At 47.9% G+C, this 20,934-nt stretch overlaps 1 protein-coding gene across 4 annotated transcripts in view; it reads left to right on the top strand.

The window, feature by feature from the left end:
• The window catches only part of XRCC1 (X-ray repair cross complementing 1), a 62,168-nt gene that overhangs the window by 14,206 nt on the left and 27,028 nt on the right, over nucleotides 1-20,934 (top strand). For all 4 annotated transcript variants that reach the window (XM_068241971.1, XM_068241970.1, XM_068241972.1 and 1 more), the window contains exons 5-12: nucleotides 1,791-1,949; nucleotides 2,206-2,280; nucleotides 5,129-5,243; nucleotides 8,776-8,885; nucleotides 11,605-11,728; nucleotides 11,836-12,064; nucleotides 16,693-16,809; nucleotides 18,726-18,813. In XM_068241971.1, the coding sequence (XP_068098072.1) occupies nucleotides 1,791-1,949; nucleotides 2,206-2,280; nucleotides 5,129-5,243; nucleotides 8,776-8,885; nucleotides 11,605-11,728; nucleotides 11,836-12,064; nucleotides 16,693-16,809; nucleotides 18,726-18,813 (1,017 nt within the window). The remainder of the gene's footprint in view (nucleotides 1-1,790; nucleotides 1,950-2,205; nucleotides 2,281-5,128; nucleotides 5,244-8,775; nucleotides 8,886-11,604; nucleotides 11,729-11,835; nucleotides 12,065-16,692; nucleotides 16,810-18,725; nucleotides 18,814-20,934) is intronic.

Raw genomic sequence — 20,934 nt, 5'->3', positions numbered from 1 at the left:
TCATGGTTTCAGGAAAAGCTCTGTAATGTTTTTATTAGCAATACAATTCATAGCTGCAGATTAAAATGTAAAGTTATTTTTGTTAATGAACTTCAAATACAGAATAGGCTGCGTAACATTTATTATTATTATTATTATTAATAAAAGGGAAATGGATGGAGTTACTGATGAAATGACAACTGAAGTGAGGCTGCCATATTTACTTTCATTTTATACAATACACATTACCTGGCTGTCCTGCTGATCCTTTGCCTCTGATACTTGAAGCAATAGCCCCTGAACAAGCATGCAGATCAGATATTTGATTGGATTTGCCCCATGCTGGTTTCAGGTGAGTGATTCAAACACTACTGAAGCAGGGCAACTGGTATTGCTTAAAAGGAAATTAATATGGCAGCCTTCGTATCACTGTCACTTTAGTTGTACTTTAAATGCATTTTCAAGTACCTGGTCAAGATACTGGCCACTTCCTGTACCACAGACTGTCATTGCCATAGACAGCAGTCCGCTCGGAGTTCAGTCTGTGCCCGCCCACTCGCTGTCTGATCAGCAGGAAGGGGAACTACAAGCAGCCCTACCCTACAGCCTGCAGAGTCCTCTGGTCATGTGATTACACTTCTAAGGGCTGGTACACACCATATGATTTGCCCGTCCGGTCAACGGGAAATTTCCCATCACTCAATTATATCCAATCCGCTTCCTGTTTAATTAGTATTTTTGGATTTTTGCCTGGAGAAGTTTAACTCGCCCTCGAACTCCCCCATGCGCCTGTTTCCTGCGCTTAGCCTCCGCCCGCCTGCAGCCAAGTGTCCGGCGTTTCTGTGGCACTCGGTATCTCGGATACGGAGAGCGCCGCAGCACTCGACTGAAAGGGGGTGGAGCTAAGCACAGGAAGTGGGCGCTTAGGGGGACTCAGAGAATAAGTTACACTTCATACACCCCTGAAGTCGGTAGAACTGCATGCATAACCTCTTTCATATAGACTTTATAGTCTCTTTTAAAGGACACCCGAGGTGACATGTGACATGATGAGATAGACGTGTATGTACAGTGCCAAGCACACAAATAACTAGGCTATGTTCCTTTTTTTCTTTCTCTGCCTGAAAAAGTGAAACATCAGGTATGTAAGTGACCGTTTCTGTCCGGGTCAGACTGGGTCAGACTATAGCATAACCCTCACGGATAAGTAATTGCAGCCATAAAACACTTTCCTGACAGTAAATGGCTTCTGAGAACAGGAAAGAGCTAAAAAGGTCAATAACTCATAGATCTGAGCTCTGGCATACTTCAGTGACGGTGTCATTGAGCAGAGACAATGGAACAGTAACAACTTAAGAACTAGATTTAAATATAAAATAAAACTGTGTGATATCTAAAAAAAAAAGTCATTTTTAGAAGGAGGAGGACAGATACAATTGTTTTTCTCGTCAGTTTATTACCACCTCGGATGTTCTTTAAAGAACCAATAACACAAACAATGATGAAATACATGTGTTCACACACTGAGAAAGTCCATTTCTTCCAGCCACAGTATGTCACATTCCAGAGATGACACAATGCTTCCCTGCAGCTTAATAAAGCAGTCAGCCATTGCTGTGTTATGTAAGAAATAAGAGGGGGAACAGTCAGTGTCATTCTGGCTCTTTTTATCTGTGGCATTTGCAGCGGAGGTCCACTATAATCTCCATTACACTGTTTCTTGTGTGTCCTCCCCTTTGCACTGAGTATCAGTCTGTGTTTTGTGGCACCTTTGTGGGGGTGAGCTGATATTCTGTGTATTTCCTGACCAGGTGATATTGGGTACGTCCTCCTTCATGTCACCCAGCGAGAGCAAGAGCGGCAGCAACCTGAACCGCACCAGGATGTTCGGTCCGGATAAACTGGTGAAAGCGTCGGCGGAGAAGAGGTGGGACAGAGTGAAGATAGTCTGCACACAGCCGTATACTAAGGCAAGTATCTCCTGTTTCTGCAATACCGTAACACAGCCGTATACTAAGGCAAGTATCTCCTGTTTCTGCATTACTGTAACACAGCCGTATACTAAGGCAAGTATCTCCTGTTTCTGCAATACTGTAACTCATACAGTACAATCCCTTTATAGTAAAGTCCAATAGATTTTATCCACCAGAAGGCAAGAGACGTCTGCTTTAAAACAAGATGATCTTATGATTGTGGTCTTTGAATTCTTCTCTTCTATCTTACTAGAATTTGGCGTATGGACTGTCATTTATACGCTTCCACTCTCCCCCGGACAAGGATGACCCCTCCCCCTCCTCACCGGTACGTCTGCTTATTGCTTTCTTCCTCTGTAGTGCTGAGTAATATTACCCTGACACTATATACACTGTCCTCTTGTGCTGGGTGTGTCTATATGAGGCTACTGTAATAATCAGCTACAGAGGTAACTTAGCTGGACTTTTCAGTATGGAACGCCAGGCCATTGAGTCATGCACTTAAAGGACACCTGAAGTGAGAATTATACGGAGGCTGCTATATTTATTTCCTTAGTGAAGCAATACCAGTTGCCTGCCTGTCCTGCTGATCCTCAGCCTCTAATGCTTTTAGCCACAGACCCTAAACATGCATAAGGGTCAGGGTCAGCAGCAGATCAGATGATCTGACTGAAGTATGACTGGATTAGCTGCATGCTTGTTTCAGGTGTGTGTGATGCAGATACTACTGCAGCCAAAGAGACCAGCAGGACTGCCAGGCAGTTGGCATTGTTTAACCCTTTCCAATTTTTCCAGATCCCCTGGGTGATCTGGAAAAAGTACCAGGGCACTGGAAGCTCCATTGCATACACAGTGATGGGGGAAGCATCAGTTGAGGGGGCGGGGCCTGTACTAGTTCACATGCTGTAGCCCCACCCCCCTGCACAAATGCGTAATTTCATCATTACGTAGCGTTAGGGCTGCTACAGAGGATGAAAGTGGCGGACTTTGTCCAACACTTCGATCCCCACAGGGGCCATACTGGTCCCAAACCGGCAACATTGCCTCCTCAATCTAAGAAAATGTGGCGGGGGCAGAAGGTAGGTGCAATAGCGGTGAATGGGGCAGCACTGACAGTCTGACACTTTGATCTAAAGTAGATGGCGCTACGCTGGATGTTATTGGCTACAGCACCATGTAGCGGCAACCAGTTTTTCCTATGTGGGCCTATGTCTGGCATTGCTACTATGGGGGAAATACTGGAGATAGTCTGACATAGGATAGGAAAGGGTTAAACGCATCAAAGAAGGAAGGCTCTGGAGGAGGCAAATTGCCGTGCATTAGGCGCTTGTAGGCGAATACCGGGGGAATGGAGCAGTGCTGGAAGATTTCAGGGGGCTGGGAAAAGCCCCAGGTAAGTAAATGGGCAATTATTTTTTCACTTAAAGGGGCACTATGGCGAAAAATTGTAAAATTTAAAATATGTGCAAACATAGACAAATAGGAAGTACTTTTTTTCCAAAGTAAAATGAAACATAAATTACTTTTCTCCTATGTTGCTGTCACTTACAGTAGGTAGTAGAAATCTGACAGAAGCAACAGGTTTTGGACTAGTCCATCTCTGCATAGGGGATTCTCAGCAAGGCGTTTATTCTTTATAAAGCTATTCCCTGAAAAGAATTTAAACAATGATGCTGGCCGGCTTCCCTGCTCCCTACGCAGTTTTTTGGCAGTTGGACAGAGCAACTGCCATTCACTAAGTGCTTTTGAAAATAAATTAAATCCCTGAAAATCCCCCATGAAGAGTTGAACTAGTCCAAAACTTGTCGCTTCTGTCAGATTTCTACTACCTACTGTAAGTGACAGGAACATAGGAGAAAAGTAATTTATGGCTCATTTTACTCTGGAAAAAAAAGTACTTCTTATTTGTTTGTTTGCACATTTTAAATTTTACAATTTTTCACCATAGTGCCCCTTTAAGGTTTCCTTTAATAAAATGCATGTGACGTTATATTATGCGATTTTGTAAAAGTCCACCCAAAGCTTGATAAATCTATTGTTTGATATCGTACAAAAAACAAATAAATACATAAAAAGCGTCAGCGTACCCTATACTTTTTTTTTTCTGTGGTTGGTAACATAAGGGACAGTTGGACCATCAGCGTAGTTACCATCAATATCAGGGATACTAACTCTCTACACTCTAATAGCAGCAGTTGTCGTCACTCACCCCCTCCACTCATGCTATGCCATATAAGGTGAAGGCCCTGCCCCCTTTATGGAAAACTGCCATGGCATTTTTTCTGGACGCTGGGTTACCTCCTCCACAGCCCAGCTTTGAGCTGTGTAGCTGGCTTTCAACATTGTGACCTCAACGTTGTAGCACAAAATGACCTCCCTTCTTAACTTCCTGGGCGATAATCCCGAGCTGAGCTTGAGGTATGTCGCGCAGGAGGAGTTCTCAGGCCCTGGTGGGCCGATTTGCAAACATTTTTTTTTTGTTACTCGCAGCTAGCACTTTGCTAGCTGCGTGTAACTTCCGATCGCCGCCGCTACCCGCCGTGCCGCGCAGCCACCCCCCCCCCCCACCCCTTGCGCAGCCTGGCCAATCAGTGCCAGGCAGCGCTGAGGGGTGGATCGGGACTCCCCCTGACGTCACGAAGTCGGTGACGTCATCCCGCCCTGTCACCATGGCAACCGGGGAAGCCCAGCAGGAAATCCCCGTTCTGAATGGGATTTCCTGCTTACTCTGATCGCCAAAGGCGATTGGAGTGGGTGGGGGGATGCCGCTGTGCAGCGGCTATCATGTAGCGAGCCCAGGGCTCACTACATGATTTAAAAAATTTAAAAAAAAGTGCTGCACCCCCCTCCTGGGCAATGTAATTGTATCACCCAGAGGGTTAAAGAGCAATCTTGCACGGTTACACTGCGGCCACAGTGTTGGGGCGGGGCTACAGATCTGGTGGGTGGGCTGTGGAGGAGGTGACCCAACCTCCAGAACCGTAAAGGGGGTGGGGCCTTCGGCTATAGGGAGTGACTACAATTGCTGTGTTATAACCCATAGAGTCAGTGTCCCAGACACTAGCTGTAACTTACGCTGGAGGTCTGCTTTAACTTTACATCATAAGATGCACAGCCAGTCTCCTGATACCGACTTTGTTTCCATAATTGCTCTTTTTTTTCCCCCCTCTCTTTAGAAAGTGACCAAATTGGGGCAGTTTAAGGTGAAAGAGGAGGAGAACTCAGCCTCCATGCGGCCCGGGGCCCTCTTTTTCAGTCGCACTACCAAGACGGAAGTGACCCCTCCGAAAGGTGAGCTCTGCACCACATCTGTGACACACCCTGCCACCCCGGAACTAGCATGCACCATATCTGTGACCACCAGGAATGTATTACTTAATATCTGCTGCCGGGTACAATGCTGCACCCTCGCTGTGTCACCCTGCCACCCCGGAACTAGCATGCACCATATCTGTGATCAGCAGGAATGTATTACTGAATATCTGCTGCCAGTACAATGCTGCACCCTTGCTGTGTGTGACCCTGCCACCCGGGAACTAGCATGCACCATATCTGTGACCACCAGGAATGTATTACTGAATATCTGCTGCCAGTACAATGCTGCACCCTCGCTGTGTGTGACCCTGCCACCCCGGAACTAGCATGCACCATATCTGTGACCACCAGGAATGTATTACTGAATATCTGCTGCCGGGTACAATGCTGCACCCTTGCTGTGTCACCCTGCCACCCCGGAACTAGCATGCACCATATCTGTGTCCACCAGGAATGTATTACTGAATATCTGCTGCCGGGTACAATGCTGCACCCTCGCTGTGTCACCCTGCCACCCCAGAACTAGCATGCACCATATCTGTGTCCACCAGGAATGTATTACTGAATATCTGCTGCCGGGTACAATGCTGCACCCTCGCTGTGTGTCACCCTGCCACCCCGGAACTAGCATGCACCATATCTGTGACCACCAGGAATGTATTACTGAATATCTGCTGCCGGGTACAATGCTGCACCCTCGCTGTGTCACCCTGCCACCCCGGAACTAGCATGTATCATATCTGTGATCATCAGGAATGTATTACTGAATATCTGCTGCCGGGTACAATGCTGCACCCTCGCTGTGTCACCCTGCCACCCCGGAACTAGCATGCTCCATATCTGTGATCAGCAGGAATGTATTACTGAATATCTGCTGCCAGTACAATGCTGCACCCTCGCTGTGTCACCCTGCCACCCCGGAACTAGCATGCACCATATCTGTGATCAGCAGGAATGTATTACTGAATATCTGCTGCCAGTACAATGCTGCACCCTCGCTGTGTCACCCTTCCACCCCGGAACTAGCATGCACCATATCTGTGATCAGCAGGAATGTATTACTGAATATCTGCTGCCAGTACAATGCTGCACCCTCGCTGTGTCACCCTGCCACCCCGGAACTAGCATGCACCATATCTGTGTCCACCAGGAATGTATTACTGAATATCTGCTGCCAGTACAATGCTGCACCCTCGCTGTGTGTCACCCTGCCACCCCGGAACTAGCATGCACCATATCTGTGACCACCAGGAATATATTACTGAATATCTGCTGCCGGGTACAATGCTGCACCCTCGCTGTGTGTCACCCTGCCACCCCGGAACTAGCATACACCATATCTGTGATCATCAGGAATGTATTACTGAATATCTGCTGCCGGGTACAATGCTGCACCCGTGCTGTGTGACCCTGCCACCCCGGAACTAGCATGCACCATATCTGTGACCACCAGGAATGTATTACTGAATATCTGCTGCCGGGTACAATGCTGCACCCTTGCTGTGTCACCCTGCCACCCCGGAACTAGCATGCACCATATCTGTGACCACCAGGAATGTATTACTGAATATCTGCTGCCAGTTACAATGCTGCATGCTGGTATCAGCTCAGGGAGCCACCTATTCACCCTCGCTGTGTGACCCTGCCGCCCCGGCATGAGCATGCATCAATGACTGTTTCCTCCAGGCAGGTATTAAAGAGAACCTGAAGTGTCAGTAATTTGGGAACTGCCATCTTCATTCTGTTATGAACCATGCTAGTTGCCTGGCTGCTGTGCTGAGCTTTTTGGCTTTAGTTGTGTTTGAGTCACACCTGCAACAAGCATGCAGCCAGTGGAGTCACACCAGAGTCAGATCTGATCTGCTGCTCATTCTGGGCCAGTGACTTCAGCATTAGAGGCGCAGCCTCAGCACTGAAGTCAGGCAACCGGCAATGTTTATTAGAGAAAATTGCGGCCTACCCAGAAATCGATGACGGTCAAAGACAAATTCCAACTGCAAGGCGTATGATAGTACAAGAGGTGACAAGGGAACCCAGAGTAACTTCTAAGTAACTGAAAGCCTTTCTCCCATTCACATATGAGATGTATGAGTCTGCCACCAGGCAAGCACTGTACAGCAATAGAGTGTATGGTGGGGTAGCAAGGAGGAAGCCACTGCTCTCCCGCATAAATATTGCTGACCATCTGCAGTTTGCTAAAGATCATGTGGACAAACCAGAAGGACTGGAAAAATGTTCTGTGATTGGATGAAATCAAAATAGAACTTTTAGACCTAAATGAGGAGCGTTACATGTGTAGAAGGGAAAACCTCATGCCATCTGTGAAACATGGCGGTGGGAGTGTGCTGGTTTCGGCCTGTTTTGCTGCATCTGGGCGGCTGACCATCTTTGATGGAACAAACAGTGGTTTTATAAACTAATAACCTCCAACTTATACATGTTGGCACATGAAAAGCCATCTTGTCTGCCTGCCATAAGCATACAGACAGATGCCGGGCGTCCCATCACCGTGTGCCTGTTACATGATGGCCGTTGTTCTCTGCATTTGCAGCCGTCTGGCTAATGTTCTCATACAGGAGCAAATGCAGGCATCACAGGTTTCCAGAAATGGGTAACGCACACACACAGCACAGATCGGAGTAACAGGCAGATGAGGTTGGGACGGGACCGTCCTGTATTCTCTCCTGAGCCGACTGCATTTGTGCGACTGCTGTGCAGGGATTCTGTCTGTGAGTGTTCAAAGGGTTAATTACTTCTCAATTTTTAGAACAGTAATGCTAGGTACACACCATACAATTTTCTGTTAGATTTACCTGCCAGATAGATTTTTTCCAACATGTTGAAAAAAATCTATCTGGCAGGTAAATCTATCAGAAAATTGTATGGTGTTCACCTAGCGTAAGGCTGTTTAAAGAGAACCCGTGCCAATCAAGATAGTTTGAAAAAAGCTTACTACCTGATCTAGGGCATTGGCCAGATCAGGTAGCGTCTATTTCCGCTCCTGTGTGCTGTATTACAGAACGTTTGTTTCCAGGACATTAAGGGTCACGGCGCTGCAAAAGCTGTGCTTGGCATGGATGGGGCGGGGAGCAGGCAGTGAAGAGCCAGTGAGAGGCTCTTAGAGGCGGGGTAGGGGGAGTTAAGTAGGAGTTTCTCTCCTGCAAGGGACGCCCTTTCCCCATTACTCTGCCTGCATGCTGCTTGTCGCCAGACTCAAGAGTGTGGGGGGGGGCTAGCGTGGCACGGGGGGCTGTCAGCAAAGCGGAGTGCACACAGAAGCGTGTCCATCAGATAGAACCATGCCTCAGTATCTCTTATTACTTAAAAAAAACTGCCTTGGGTACACTTTAAATTTCACCTTTACTGCCCTCAGTTTCTGGAGGGGAACAGGCACAGCCACTTTAGTAACGTTTTCTACTTGGAACATTCGTAGAAGTATGTGTTGTTTTTATTTAGTGCCCAGTCCAATGACAGTTTGACTTCTCTTTTTTACGCATTGTCTTTGCAGCTCCGCCCACACAGAGTTATGCCTCGGCGGCGTTACATGCGAGCGGCTCTGCTGAATCCAGCAACGATAAACCGATCACCAAGACTCCACCCAGCAGTACCACGCCAAAGGTAACGACATTGTGCTCCACTGGTAAAGCTTCTCGGTATAGGGTCAGTTTCTGCTACTCAGACTTGCATGGGGCTCTTGCTAATCTGTTGAGTCACAAATACAAGAAGAGGAGGCAATGGTCACTCAGCAGGCAGCACTGGGCACAGTACATGTCCCGGACCTGCAGTACCAGATCTAGCAACAGCTTGGAGACTACCCCCCCCCCCCTAACAATACCAGTTGCCTGGCAAGCCCTGCTGATCTCTGGCTGCAGTAGTGTCTAAATCGCACACCAGAAACAAACATGCAGCTAATCCAGTCTGACTACAGTCACCTGATCTACATGCTTGTTCAGGGTCTATGGCTAAAAGTATGTCAAAGGATTGGCGGGACTGCCGGGCAATCTGCATTGTTCAAAAGGAAATCTGTCAGCCTCTATATCCCTCTGTTTGTGTCTAATAGTCATGTGCTCCTTAGTGAGTGAGCATTTGCCGCCCCTTGTGTTTGAGGTTATTTGGGTGGTGGTTTCCCTGGTAGTGAGGACACTGAGGAGGTGCTGCCCCCTGTGGTGTAGCGTGTGGGTGGTGGTTACAGGCAGTGGCAGCGCTCAGGACCCCGCCCGTTCTGCTCACCTGTGTTTGAGGTTATTTGGGTGGTGGTTTCCCTGGTGGTGAGGACACTGAGGAGGTGCTGCCCCCTGTGGTGTAGCGTGTGGGTGGTGGTTACAGGCAGTGGCAGCGCTCAGGACCCCGCCCGTTCTGCTCACCTGTGTTTGAGGTTATTTGGGTGGTGGTTTCCCTGGTAGTGAGGACACTGAGGAGGTGCTGCCCCCTGTGGTGTAGCGTGTGGGTGGTGGTTACAGGCAGTGGCAGCGCTCAGGACCCCGCCCGTTCTGCTCACCTGTGTTTGACGTTATTTGGGTGGTGGTTTCCCTGGTAGTGAGGACACTGAGGAGGTGCTGCCCCCTGTGGTGTAGCGTGTGGGTGGTGGTTACAGGCAGTGGCAGCGCTCAGGACCCCGCCCGTTCTGCTCACCTGTGTTTGAGGTTATTTGGGTGGTGGTTTCCCTGGTAGTGAGGACACTGAGGAGGTGCTGCCCCCTGTGGTGTAGCGTGTGGGTGGTGGTTACAGGCAGTGGCAGCGCTCAGGACCCCGCCCGTTCTGCTCACCTGTGTTTGAGGTTATTTGGGTGGTGGTTTCCCTGGTAGTGAGGACACTGAGGAGGTGCTGCCCCCTGTGGTGTAGCGTGTGGGTGGTGGTTACAGGCAGTGGCAGCGCTCAGGACCCCGCCCGTTCTGCTCACCTGTGTTTGAGGTTATTTGGGTGGTGGTTTCCCTGGTGGTGAGGACACTGAGGAGGTGCTGCCCCCTGTGGTGTAGCGTGTGGGTGGTGGTTACAGGCAGTGGCAGCGCTCAGGACCCCGCCCGTTCTGCTCACCTGTGTTTGAGGTTATTTGGGTGGTGGTTTCCCTGGTGGTGAGGACACTGAGGAGGTGCTGCCCCCTGTGGTGTAGCGTGTGGGTGGTGGTTACAGGCAGTGGCAGCACTCAGGACCCCGCCCGTTCTGCTCACCTGCGTTTTAGGTTATTTGGGTGGTGGTTTCCCTGGTGGTGAGGACACTGAGGAGGTGCTGCCCCCTGTGGTGTAGCGTGTGGGTGGTGGTTACAGGCAGTGGCAGCGCTCAGGACCCCGCCCGTTCTGCTCACCTGCGTTTTAGGTTATTTGGGTGGTGGTTTCCCTGGTGGTGAGGACACTGAGGAGGTGCTGCCCTCTGTGGTGTAGCGTGTGGGTGGTGGTTACTGCCAGTGGCAGCACTCAGGACCCCGCCCGTTCTGCTCACCTGCGTTTGAGGTTATTTGGGTGGTGGTTTCCCTGGTGGTGAGGACACTGAGGAGGTGCTGCCCCCTGTGGTGTAGCGTGTGGGTGATGGTTACAGGCAGTAGCAGCGCTCAGGACCCCGCCCGTTCTGCTCACCTGTGTTTGAGGTTATTTGGGTGGTGGTTTCCCTGGTAGTGAGGACACTGAGGAGGTGCTGCCCCCTGTGGTGTAGCGTGTGAGTGGTGGTTACTGCCAGTGGCAGCACTCAGGACCCCGCCCGTTCTGCTCACCTGTGTTTGAGGTTATTTGGGTGGTGGTTTCCCTGGTGGTGAGGACACTGAGGAGATGCTGCCCCCTGTGGTGTAGCGTGTGGGTGGTGGTTACAGGCAGTGGCAGCGCTCAGGACCCCGCCCGTTCTGCTCACCTGTGTTTGAGGTTATTTGGGTGGTGGTTTCCCTGGTGGTGAGGACACTGAGGAGATGCTGCTCTCTGTGGTGTAGCGTGTGGGTGGTGGTTACAGGCAGTGGCAGCGCTCAGGACCCCGCCCGTTCTGCTCACCTGTGTTTGAGGTTATTTGGGTGGTGGTTTCCCTGGTAGTGAGGACACTGAGGAGGTGCTGCCCCCTGTGGTGTAGCGTGTGGGTGGTGGTTACAGGCAGTGGCAGCGCTCAGGACCCCGCCCATTCTGCTCACCTGTGTTTGAGGTTATTTGGGTGGTGGTTTCCCTGGTGGTGAGGACACTGAGGAGGTGCTGCCCCCTGTGGTGTAGCGTGTGGGTGGTGGTTACAGGCAGTGGCAGCGCTCAGGACCCCGCCCGTTCTGCTCACCTGTGTTTGAAGCTACTCTGGTCATGTGACATCTGTGTCGAGTTCTATACTTGCCTTGCCCAGCTGCAGATCTGCTCAGTGTTTCCGTGTCTTGTAGGAACCATCATCTGGTAAACGCAAGTATGAGTTCAACAAGGAGTCGTCCAGCCGCCCTTCATCCAAGGTGTCCCCATCTGGCTCCAAAGAAAGCAGCTCACAGCCGGCACCCAAAAAAGTCAAAGGTGAGGTTTATTTTCTGGAGGTCTCCCATCACAACAAATCATTGCTTATTACTGGAAGATTGTCACCTGCACTGTAGCTAACGCCGTCACCTGCCGGTCTATTTCAGTGGAAGCCCAGCCCTCTCCCCCTGCTAAGAAGACCCCGACGCCCGAGAAACCCGCTAAGAGGAAGACCCCCTCCAGCTCCCAGGCCATGGATCTGCACCAGCTCTTACAGGGAACCGTGTTTGTGCTCAGCGGATTCCAGAACCCGTTCCGATCGGATCTCAGGGATAAAGCACTGGAGATGGGAGCCAAGTACAGGCCGGACTGGACCCCGGACAGCACTCATCTCATGTAGGTAGACAGGGAGGGGCTTGTGTGCTCGTCTGTATGAAATAAGAACTGTCTGTAGTGTGTAGCGCATTTTACACAGCTGATAAAATGCCATCTGAAGGATTCAGTCACTGTGGCTCGCGCAAGGGTCATTATTGGTGATATAGCAGTGCATGGCTGTGATGCTTGTCCAATAGGGTTAAACTGTCTAGTCCAGGGCTGGGCAAACTCTGCAGCCTAGGCTGCATTCTGCGGGCTGCATTCCTTAAATACCTCCTCCCTCCCTGCAGAGTCGCTAGCAGGCGGAAACGGGAACTTAAAATTCACCGCATCGCCGAATCCAGCATTGCGTCTCCATGGCAACGGCATCACATGACAGGACATTGGGACGTGCCAGCGTATGGCCCTTGGGCCGTAGTTTGCCCAGCGCTGGTCTAGTTTAACACTGTCTCAGTGCTCTGGAATAGAGATGAGCTTTCCGATGGATTCAGAACAGGACTTGAATGTCAACTAAACTGGGCCTCACTAAGAGGAGGGGGGTTGGGTTACCTCACCCTTGTTGCTGCCTCTGTGTCCTGTAGGCATTTAGGCACACCGATAAAGTTGTGACCACATGGCCTTGAGCGTAGAGGGGGACAGGAGGCTGCACGTCGGGTGGCTGTGTGATCTGAGCGGTGTCACCATGGTCTCTTCTGTGTCGCAGCTGGCTGAGTGACTGAGTCACAGGAGACTGCACTTACAACATTTACACTCTGCATGCAAACTGTTTTAGAAGCTAACATCCTCCATTAACCACTTCGCATCCAGACCATTTTTCCCACTTATGGACCAGAGCAGTTTTGACAGTTTAGCTGTGTCCTTTTTTAATCAGAAATAACTGTATCCCTACTTAGGACACAAAAATGAAATATATATTGTTTTTTTTAAGACAAACTAGGCTTTCATTGCATGCCATTTTTTTCCCCTCGAACAATTTTGTTTTCTATGAATTTTAATGGGAAAACAAAGAAAAAAAATAGAAAAAAAAATTTGTCTCAATTTTACCAATTCCAGTTTAAAAATAAAAAGTGCTACTGTAGATAAAACCCACACATTTTGTTTGGCTATTCTTACCGCTTATCACAAAACTTAGATTATGTTCCTGTCACAATTTATGGTGAAGATATTTGATTCTGAAATAATGCTACAGAGTGTATTTTTCACTATGAAATGAGAAAATAATAGTATTTTTAATGGTAAAAATCAATCTCATTAGCTCAGGAAACATATATCACCATTCACCAATTAGTGCTGATTCAGATAGTGCCAGAAATGTGCACAGGAGGAAGCCCAACCCTGCACAGCACTGCTCCTGCTACAAGACGTATATCTACTGACTCGCGGCTTAGATGACGTCACACAGGATGTATATCTACTGACTTGGGGCTTAGATGAAGTCACAGAGGACATAGATATACTGTAGTGGTGGATAAAGTGGTTAATGTTAATTTGTTGCTTCTGTTTTGAATGCAAGGTGTGTACCCTGCCTATAAATTAGGCTCTGCACACCTGTGCTGTTAGTCATTCAGATGCAGCCTGTCTTGGGAAGCACAGCCACCTCTCCCTGCTGTCTAATGCTGAATACACATGGTTCGTTCCCGCATCGAATGCGCCGCTCGATTCCCGACGATTATTCCCGAACATTTCAGAGCGCATTTCGATGATTTTTAGGTCGATTGCCATGTAAAGTATGGCAAATTGACCTAACGATCCATCGAAACGCGAATCGGACATGTCTGAAATAAACGAATCGACGGGAATCGAGTGCGGGAACGAACCGTGTGTATCCAGCATAAGAAATGTAAGTTTACCTTATGGCCAGCTTTTTATGTTTGCTTTGTTTTTATCCAGATGTTAGGACTCTAGTGCATAGTTTATCATCTGTTGTGAATGCAAGGTGTGTCTGTTGCCTCTAGGGGGCTCTGCACGCCTCTGTTGGTAGTCATTTCAGATGTGGCCTGGTATTAGGAATGCGCTGCCATCTCTCCTCTGTTTATTATTTTTTGCCAACACTGAAAAGTGCTGGGAGAGACAGGTGACTGCAGTATCCTCCCCAGAAATCTATTTTAGGCTGGTGGGGTGGAGCTGTACCCAGGAAATATATGGGCATGTTTTCAGCAGAAATGGCGGGTATCCCCTGGTTCAGCTGACCAAAACTTGATCAGTAATGGACATAAAACTAGGATGAGTGAGAGGTCTGTGAACCTCAAACACACAGAGGAGCTGTGGGCCCAGGCTCTGCCACCACTTAGGACCCCAACTCCGCATGCAAGACCAAAACGGGCAGCGCAGGTGGGCCCCGGAGCTGCCACCACCAGGGGAATCACCCACAGCTGCCCCTCAAAAAGATGGCAGAGAGGACAGAAGTTGGTTCATCCCATCACTGTGGCAGAAATGTTTATATCTCACCATTATTGGCGGTTATATCGAGTGGATGCAGGTGCGCAGTGTAAGTGGGGAGGGGCGGCGTCGCAGCTGCTACTTCCAGTGTTTACTGAGCCCTCCAAGCAGCAGCTGGCAGGTCCTCTTCTCTGCCCGCAGTGACGCACGGGGGTGCTCAGCATATAATCGCCTAGCAACAGTATCATCAGTGTCGTAAGCTACTAATAATTAAAGGAACACTATTGTGAGCTGTTTTACAATTTAAATGTGCATATGTATGTATACCATGCACAATGTTTCACATTTAAAATGCACTTTAAAGTGAACCTTAAGTGTCCAAAAAAAATTGAGTTTTACTCACCTGGGGCTTACCTCAGCCCCCTGCAGCTGATCGGTGCCCACGACGAGTCGCTCTGATGCTCCGGGTCCCGCTGGCGACCACTTCCGGTTTCGCCGTCAGGACCCGTCAGGCTGGGGAACGTGGCTGATACTACGCGTTCCCAGCCAAAATAGCACCCCTATGCGGCCATATGTCCGCATACGGGTGCCTATGAGTAATTTTTTGGACACTTAAGGTTCACTTTAAGTGTATTTATTTTCCCATGTCGCTGTCCCTTACAGAAAGTAGTAAAACACTGACCATTCTGACAGGTTTTGGACTAGACCATTTCCTAATAGTGGATTCTTAGGTTTTCCTTTATTTTCTAAAGCACTCACTCTGTGTGTAAGAAACTATACGTTGGTTGCTATTGGCAACAACACACCTTTATCCCGGCACCAGCAACTCATTAGTAAGAGCTGCAGACACGACTCTCATCACAGCAACAGCATTGGAGATAGAACTCCTCAGGCGTCTTCAGAGTTGAGGAGTTTATTCAGTCAACAGATATACAGATACAGTTTGTTACATCTTTAGCCAAGCAGATTATTCTGTAGTAAGTCTTTTGCATTACAGCTTCTTGAATACCTTCCTGGTGAATGGTAATCAGGTTATCTTCTTATGTCTATCCTACGTTCCATCTATACTACATAGCCCGGAGGCATATCTACTATATACAGCATACAAAATGTCAAAACATAAATAAAGGTTGAGGCAGGAGGTAGAAAGTAAGTGAAACTCTGCAGCCTATCTCCTGCTTTTTATACTAGTGACTACAGAGTTAAATGTGACATAATCCGACCAGGGACGGTCCATACCTCGTCGCCTGTCATTGGCTAGGACCCCCGTGGGGTAATGACAACCATGGACTTTACTGCGCATGGCATGGAAAATCCCATGTTCCATACTACGGTCACCTTGTTCTGTACTAGGCTACATGTTTACAGAACAGTAACTCGTGTTTATATTGTTCACCACCAGCTAGTCTCACCTCGGGACTAGATAGCACCAATAAAGCCTTGGAGATGTTCAGTACCAGTTCTGCTGAAAATCAGAACTGTCTCTTTTCTCTCTAAGAGAAAATTTCCGTGCAGCTCTGCCAGGTCCCTGCTTCTTATCCTCACCCCGACCCCACAGCCCGGGTCAGGCTCTCCTGCCTCCTCAAATATGGCCGCCGGAGGAGGCCGCGGCTGTGCAGTCCGCACCGATGCGAGTGCGGCTGCGCAGCTCTAGGGCCTGCCTCCCCGATCCACGCTACGTGGCACCCCCAGCCTTTGGGGGGGGGGGGTCAGATTTGGCCTCACTAGGGAACTGTACTGGTTGCAGTCCTGGAATAGCCAGGCTGCATGCCATATCTATATTTATGCTTATATACAACCTCCATATCGGCTATCTTCGCCACGTGATCTCCTGTTTAAATGCGTGATATTGTTGAAGTCCGCTGTTTCTGCTTTACGGGATGCGGTAATGCTGGGGCCACGTTTGCAGTGATGCTGCGTAATGGCCGCTGTGTAATGCGGCTGATTGCAATGCACCACCTATGCAACGGTCACAGTGTGGAGGGAGACTTGCGGTATAACAGGTCGCAGAATCACAATGCACCGCATGCAGAGAGTTACCGCTAACAGTAAAAGTGAAAAATACTTTCCATTGACTGTATGCTTCACTGTATCCCACACATTGGCAGCATAATGTCCGGAGCCTCTATCCTGATCCGGTGCGCTCCCTGTGACTTCAGGAACACAGCGGGTCAGGACATCAGTATTGCACTGGGAACTTAGTGAATGGCAGCTGTTGTGGGTCTTTGCTGTGATTTAGGGGTCATTTGATCTGTTTAATCCCCTTACAGATGTGCCTTTGCCAATACCCCGAAGTACAGCCAGGTGAAAGCGGCCGGAGGGATCATTGTGAGGAAGGAGTGGATCCTGGACTGTTACCAGGCCAAGCAGCGACTACCGCATAAGAAGTAAGCCTGCATTTCTGTTATCTTTCTGTGCCTCTGTGTATTTCACTGAGTCAGTTATATGGGTTTTCTTTCACCTGTTCTTTTTCTTATTTTCACATAAAAACATTAAAGCGGATCTCAGTTGAAAAACTAACTATAACAAGTAACTTGTCTATATACAGTATCTTATCTAAAGTTTAGATGGTTTACACAGCATATCTAGCTGCAAACAGCTTTAATAGAATGATTATTTCTTCCTGTGATACGATGAGAGCAGCCATGTTCTGCTTGTGATAATTACACAGGCAAGCTGCTCTGCATCTCCACCCCTCAGCCTGTAAAAACTCCACTTCCCTCTTCGCCTCCTTCCCTCGAAATCTCCGAAGCTCCTAGCTGGTAACGCCGCCTCCTCCTTCAGAAAAAGCCTCCTCCTCCCTAGTCTGAGCTCCCATAAGCCCTTGCTACATGGGTCTCAGAGTGCCAAGGCACTGGAGGAGCTGTGGATGAGGCTTATTTAGTTTATAGGGAATTAGAGTATTAAAACAAAAGTATTTGGCTTGAGGAATGCCCTATAACCTATATGAAAGGAACACAATTATGCAATGAGTAAAAGTTTCTCGGATCCACTTTCTCTGCCGGACTGAAGTCCCGCCTTCCAGGGTATCGGGCCAAATCAGGAGAGAAGCAGGGCTGTGTGGCTCTCCCTATTGGCTGTCTGCTACACCTGTCCGCATGGAAAGTGAGTTACTGGGTGCTCAGAGCTGGAGGTAAATACCCAACACTCTTGATTGATACACTGAATACTTTAATATTTGTGAATTGCAACTTCTTGACGTACTTAACGCAAAAATCAATAATTTACCTCACTAGTCGGTAATTCTAATTTTCTGTGCAGTGATAGCTTTAGTGAATTGGCTTTCGGGAAGGTGATCGGTAAAATCAGCTGTTCTGCATTACCGCATGCCGTAGCGCTTAAAGTGAACCAGAGACGAAGCACCCTCATGTATTTTACCATATATATCAGTATATCAGTGGGAACACCTACCCTGCTCTCTGTTTTATCCTTCACTGCTCAGCCTGCTTGTTATCAGCCCAGATAAAATCCCTGATTGAGCGTTCAATCTGGCTTTGCTCAGGAATCGTTATAGCTGAGTCATAGCAGAGCCAGAAGGGGGCAGGCTTGGGCTTGAAAAGACATCAGAGAAGACAGACTCAGCTATAATGATTCCTGAGCAAAGCCAAACTGAATGCTCAGTTGGGGATTTTATCAGAGGTGATAAGCAATCTGAACAGTAAGTAATGAAACTGAGAGCAGGATAAGTGTTTTCTCGAATGTTCCCACTGATATATATGATATATATGGTAAAATACATGAGGGTGCTTCGTCTCTGGTTCTCTTTAATGAATTGAGGCCATTGCATGACAAGACGTGAATAAACAATATAAACACACTACCGAATAAAGTACTGGTGCATTAGATATGTCACTCTTTGCCAAAATTAGTCTTGACCTTAGTGTACTCGATTGAGTAAATCACTTTGATCAGAAGCTGTATGACTTTACTCTGATTCAGTGAGAGGAGACTGAACCAATACGTCTCTCTGTATTTCATGTACACTAAGGTCAAGCCTCATTTTGGCAAAGAGTGACATGACAAGACGTGGGAAGATGAGTAAATCTCCACCCATAGAGCGTCCCCCAGTTGTCCAGTATAGAGACTGAATTGAGTACACACTCCGGTAAATAACCAGCAGCACCATAAGCTTTCCTGAATGCATCTCGTGTACCGGCGTGGGGCAGCCATGGGCACCTATGCAATGCGTCCCTCTGTCACTTCTGCAAAATACCAAACACAGGAAGCCCTCATTGATTACAGGGATGAAAGGTCACCTACACCAGTAATGCAAGAGATCTTCCATGTCCTACTCTCATTTCAGGTATTTGGTGGACGGGGGAGACAGCAGCAGTGAAGAGGACAGCGAGGAGGACTCTCCGCCCCGAAAGAAGACTCCTCCACACAGAACGGTAATCGGCCTGTTCCTTCTCTCTAGGAGAAGCAGTGAATTGTGGGAAATAATTTATTTTTCATTCACTGCGGTAGAGAGATCAGAGAACAGAGCAGCAGCAGCTTTGTGAGTTTTAATTTCTGATCTGCAGCTGGTTCTGTCTCTTACTGATAGATGACAGAGCGGAAGCCAGCTGCAGATCATAAATTCCATTTCACCAATAAACTGCTAGTCGGTTCAGGATGTCTTGGCTGCAGTGTATGGGAAAAAACCTGACCCAGAATTCTCTGTTTCCCCTCCTTGGATTTATCAGTAGTGATGATAAAACAGCTAGAACACAGGCTAAAAACACTCTTAAAGAGAATCTGTACTCTAAAATTCTTACAGCAAAAATCATACCATTCTATTCATTATGTTCTCCTGGGCCCCTCTGTGCTGTTTCTGCCTCTCCCTGCTGAGATCCTGGCTTGTAATTGCCAGTTTTAGGCAGTGTTTACAAACAAAAGACATGGCTTCTAACCAGAGTGTGATAGGCTGAGAGGAGCTCAGTCTGTGACTCGCACAGAGCTTGGAGGGGGCCTGGAGAGGGTGTGTATAGCTTCTATCCTATCACAAGCAGAGCAGCACATTCCTGCCTGTGTGCCTGAGCCTGACAGAGCCATCAGAGGAAAGAAGATTAGATTATATAACAGAGATAATACAGCCACTGTGCAACTAGGAAAGGCTGCAGTAAGACAGACCACATTAGAACAGGTATAGGAACTTATAGGATAGAAGAAATGAGGCTGAAAATTTTGTTACAGAGTCTCTTTAATGATAAAAAGAATTAGATACATTTTAAAGGGCACTTTTTCATGTTGCTACCATTTTTTTAAATCGATACATTGCAAAGTGAGAAGTTAAAAATTAGAAGAGAGATCAAGAAATGATTGATGTTCGCCATGTAATTTCTTCATATTGTTTGATCCACAATCAGTCTGCAGGTCATCCTCTTTACTACTGGCAGACAAGAAAAAAAACAGACCACACCAACCACTATTATCTATAACCACACCCACTAACAATACGATAGGCTAAACAGTTTTTTTTTTTTTATATAAATATACATTTGCACAGAGGAAGATGCTGCTTGCTTAGCAGTTATTTCCCACAATGCAATGAGGGAGGCAGGTCCTGACATCACACTGTGGGAGGAAGACTTGAGTGGAGGAAGACGTGACAGAAGATAGAACTGGCTGTCTTTAGCCTTCTTTCCATACACTGTCAGGGCTGGTGCACACCAGAGCGGTTCTGAAGCGGTTTTTAACCACTTTATCCACAAGTCAGTAGATATACGTCCTCTGTGACTTCATCTAAGCCACGAGACAGTAGATATACGTCTTGTAGCAGAAGCAGTGCTGTGCAGGATTGGCCTTGCTCCTGTGCACATTTCTGGCACTATCTGATGCAGGACTAATTGGTGAACGGGAATATATGTTTCCTGAGCTAATGAGATTGATTTTTACCATTAAAAATACGTTTATTTTCTCATTTCATAGTGAAAAATACACTGTGTAGCATTATTTCTGAATCAAATATTTTCACCATAAATTGTGACCGGAACATAATCTAAGTTTTGTGATAAGCAGTAAGAATAGCCAAACACAATTTGTGTTTTTTATCTACAGCAGCACTTTTTATTTTTAAACTGGAATTGGTAAAACTGAGAAATGTTTTCTATTTTTTTTCTTTGTTTTCCCATTAAAATTCATAGAAAACAAAATTGTTCGAGGGAAAAAATGCCATGCAATGAAAGCCTAGTTTGTCTTGAAAAAAAACAATATATATTTCATTTCTGTGTCGTAAGTAGGGATAAAGTTATTTCTGATTAACCACATAAGGACCGGCCCCTTTTTGACTGATCTGTGCTGCGTAGGCTCTTCAGCCCGCAGCACAGATCAGGTTTTAGGCAGGGCGATCAGACTTCAACCCCCCCCCCCCTTTTTTTCCCCACTAGGGGGATGACCTGCTGGGGCGGTCTGATCGCCGCCGCTGCCTTGTGCCTTGCGGGGGGGGGGGGGTCCTCAAAGCCTCCCTCTGCAGCGCTATTCCGCCCTCACTCTCCTTCCCTCCCTCTCCTCCTTCCCATGGACGGTACAGG

The sequence above is a fragment of the Hyperolius riggenbachi genome, chromosome 6, assembly GCF_040937935.1.
Source record: "Hyperolius riggenbachi isolate aHypRig1 chromosome 6, aHypRig1.pri, whole genome shotgun sequence".
Taxonomy (NCBI): domain Eukaryota; kingdom Metazoa; phylum Chordata; class Amphibia; order Anura; family Hyperoliidae; genus Hyperolius; species Hyperolius riggenbachi.
The sequence above is the reverse complement of the archived record's forward strand: the minus strand, read 5'-3'. Positions and strand labels throughout refer to the sequence as shown.